At 62.0% G+C, this 1,726-nt stretch overlaps 1 protein-coding gene across 1 annotated transcript in view; it reads right to left on the minus strand.

The window, feature by feature from the left end:
• LOC104407635 (tropomodulin-4-like) overlaps nt 1–1,709 on the minus strand; it is a gene marked incomplete at its 5' end in the record, with an annotated part of 1,827 nt that extends 118 nt beyond the window's left edge. The window contains 5 exons of the mRNA XM_010016966.1: nt 36–180; nt 271–414; nt 627–734; nt 1,254–1,384; nt 1,616–1,709. Of these exons, the coding sequence (XP_010015268.1) occupies nt 36–180; nt 271–414; nt 627–734; nt 1,254–1,384; nt 1,616–1,709 (622 nt within the window). The remainder of the gene's footprint in view (nt 1–35; nt 181–270; nt 415–626; nt 735–1,253; nt 1,385–1,615) is intronic.
• Nucleotides 1,710–1,726: the final 17 nt, after the last annotated feature.

Below are 1,726 nucleotides of genomic sequence, written 5' to 3' on the forward strand. Positions count from 1 at the left end.
AGTTGCTGCCCCAGGGGCAGGCAGGGGACACTCACGGAGCTCGTTGTTGTTGGTGATGGCGATGGCAGCGCGGGCACGGGGCCCTTGCTGTGTGAAGTGGTAGCCAAAGCGCACGACGGAGGGGCACTGCTCCAGCATGGTGGCCATCTCCATCTCCACCGTGTCACCCAGCCGCTGGCACTGTGGGGCCAGAGTGAAGCCAGGCACGCTGGGATGTTGGGGGACACCCCTGTCCCCTCCCTGGGCTACCCCATGGGTGCCCGTTCCTACCTGGTTGTCCACCTTGAGCTCGCTAAGGGTGGTGTTGTGGTACATGGCCTTGATGATGCTCATCATGCCAGCACTGGTGATGAAGTTGGATTCGATGTTGAGGCTCTGGAGGGTCTTGTTCTCCATCAGCATCTCGGCCACGGCCTGTGTGTCACCTCAGGGTGTCACCTCGGGGTGTCACCCACAGCTAGCACCCCCTGTCTGGCACGTCCTGGGCCACCGACGCCCCAGGTGATGGTGGAAGAGCCACCGTTACCTGGCCTTGCTGGTGCCCAGGGTGGAAACCAGGGCAGGGGACTGCGTCCCCTCCCTGTCTGGGGACGTGGGGACATGGGGGACGTGGGGCTGGGACTCACGCTGGCCACGGGGTCGTTGCTGCGAGTGGCTACCAGGCTGAGCTTCTTGACATGGGTGTTGGTTTTCATGGCCTCACAGATGGCCTTCAGCGTGGAGATAGGAATGTCCTGCAGCGAGGGGGTGTGGGTGTCACCAAGGGGACAGGGACATCCCCAAGGATGCAGGATGTCACCGAGGGGATATAAGTGGCATTGAGGGGGTGTAGATGTCTCAGGGTACAGGGGCATCCCCAGGAAGTGCTGGACGTCACCCAAGGGATGGTTTTCATGGCCTCACAGATGGCCTTCAGCGTGGAGATAGGAATGTCCTGCAGCGAGGGGGTGTGGGTGTCACCAAGGGGACAGGGACATCCCCAAGGATGCAGGATGTCACCGAGGGGATATAAGTGGCATTGAGGGGGTGTAGATGTCTCAGGGTACAGGGGCATCCCCAGGAAGTGCTGGACGTCACCCAAGGGATGTAAGTGGCACAGAGAAGGTGTGGGATGTCACCAAAGGGACATGGGTGCCCCTGCGTAAAGGACCAGCACCCTGGGGTGCCCTGGAGGCGCCCTGGGGTAGGGACCAGCCGCATGGGGCCACCCCAAGACCAGGACAACGTGGGGACGCTGCCACCAGGTCTTTCACCTTGATGTTGTTGAGGTTGACATCCTCCAGAGCCCCGTCATCGGCCTGGATCTGCCGCAGCGTCTCCTCCACGTTGGTGGGGTTCGGGGGCTCGTCGGGCACTGGCTTGTATGTGTCAGGCTTCACCACGCCTGGGGTACACGCGTGTGCATGGGGACACGCGTGACCGCACACGGGAGCACACACACAGCGACACGTGTGTTTGCCACGTGTGCGTGGGGTCAACACAGGGAATCCCAGAGGGGTTCAGGTCCCCAAATCCCCCTGAACAGCCCCATGGACCCTCTGCCCCCTGTCCTGGGGGGGCGAGGAGGTTCAGCCCTTCCCCATGTGCCCTGTCCCATTGTCCCCAGCACACTCACTGTTGATGCCCTCCGTGTTGGAGATGGTCCCGCTGCAGATTGCATCGTAGTACTGCTTGTTGCTCATCAGCGTGTACATACCCAGGATGGCTGCAGGGCCGAGGGGGCTTT

Source organism: Nestor notabilis, unplaced genomic scaffold, assembly GCF_000696875.1.
Source record: "Nestor notabilis isolate BGI_N333 unplaced genomic scaffold, ASM69687v1 scaffold23196, whole genome shotgun sequence".
In the NCBI taxonomy this organism is placed as follows: Eukaryota; Metazoa; Chordata; class Aves; order Psittaciformes; family Psittacidae; genus Nestor; species Nestor notabilis.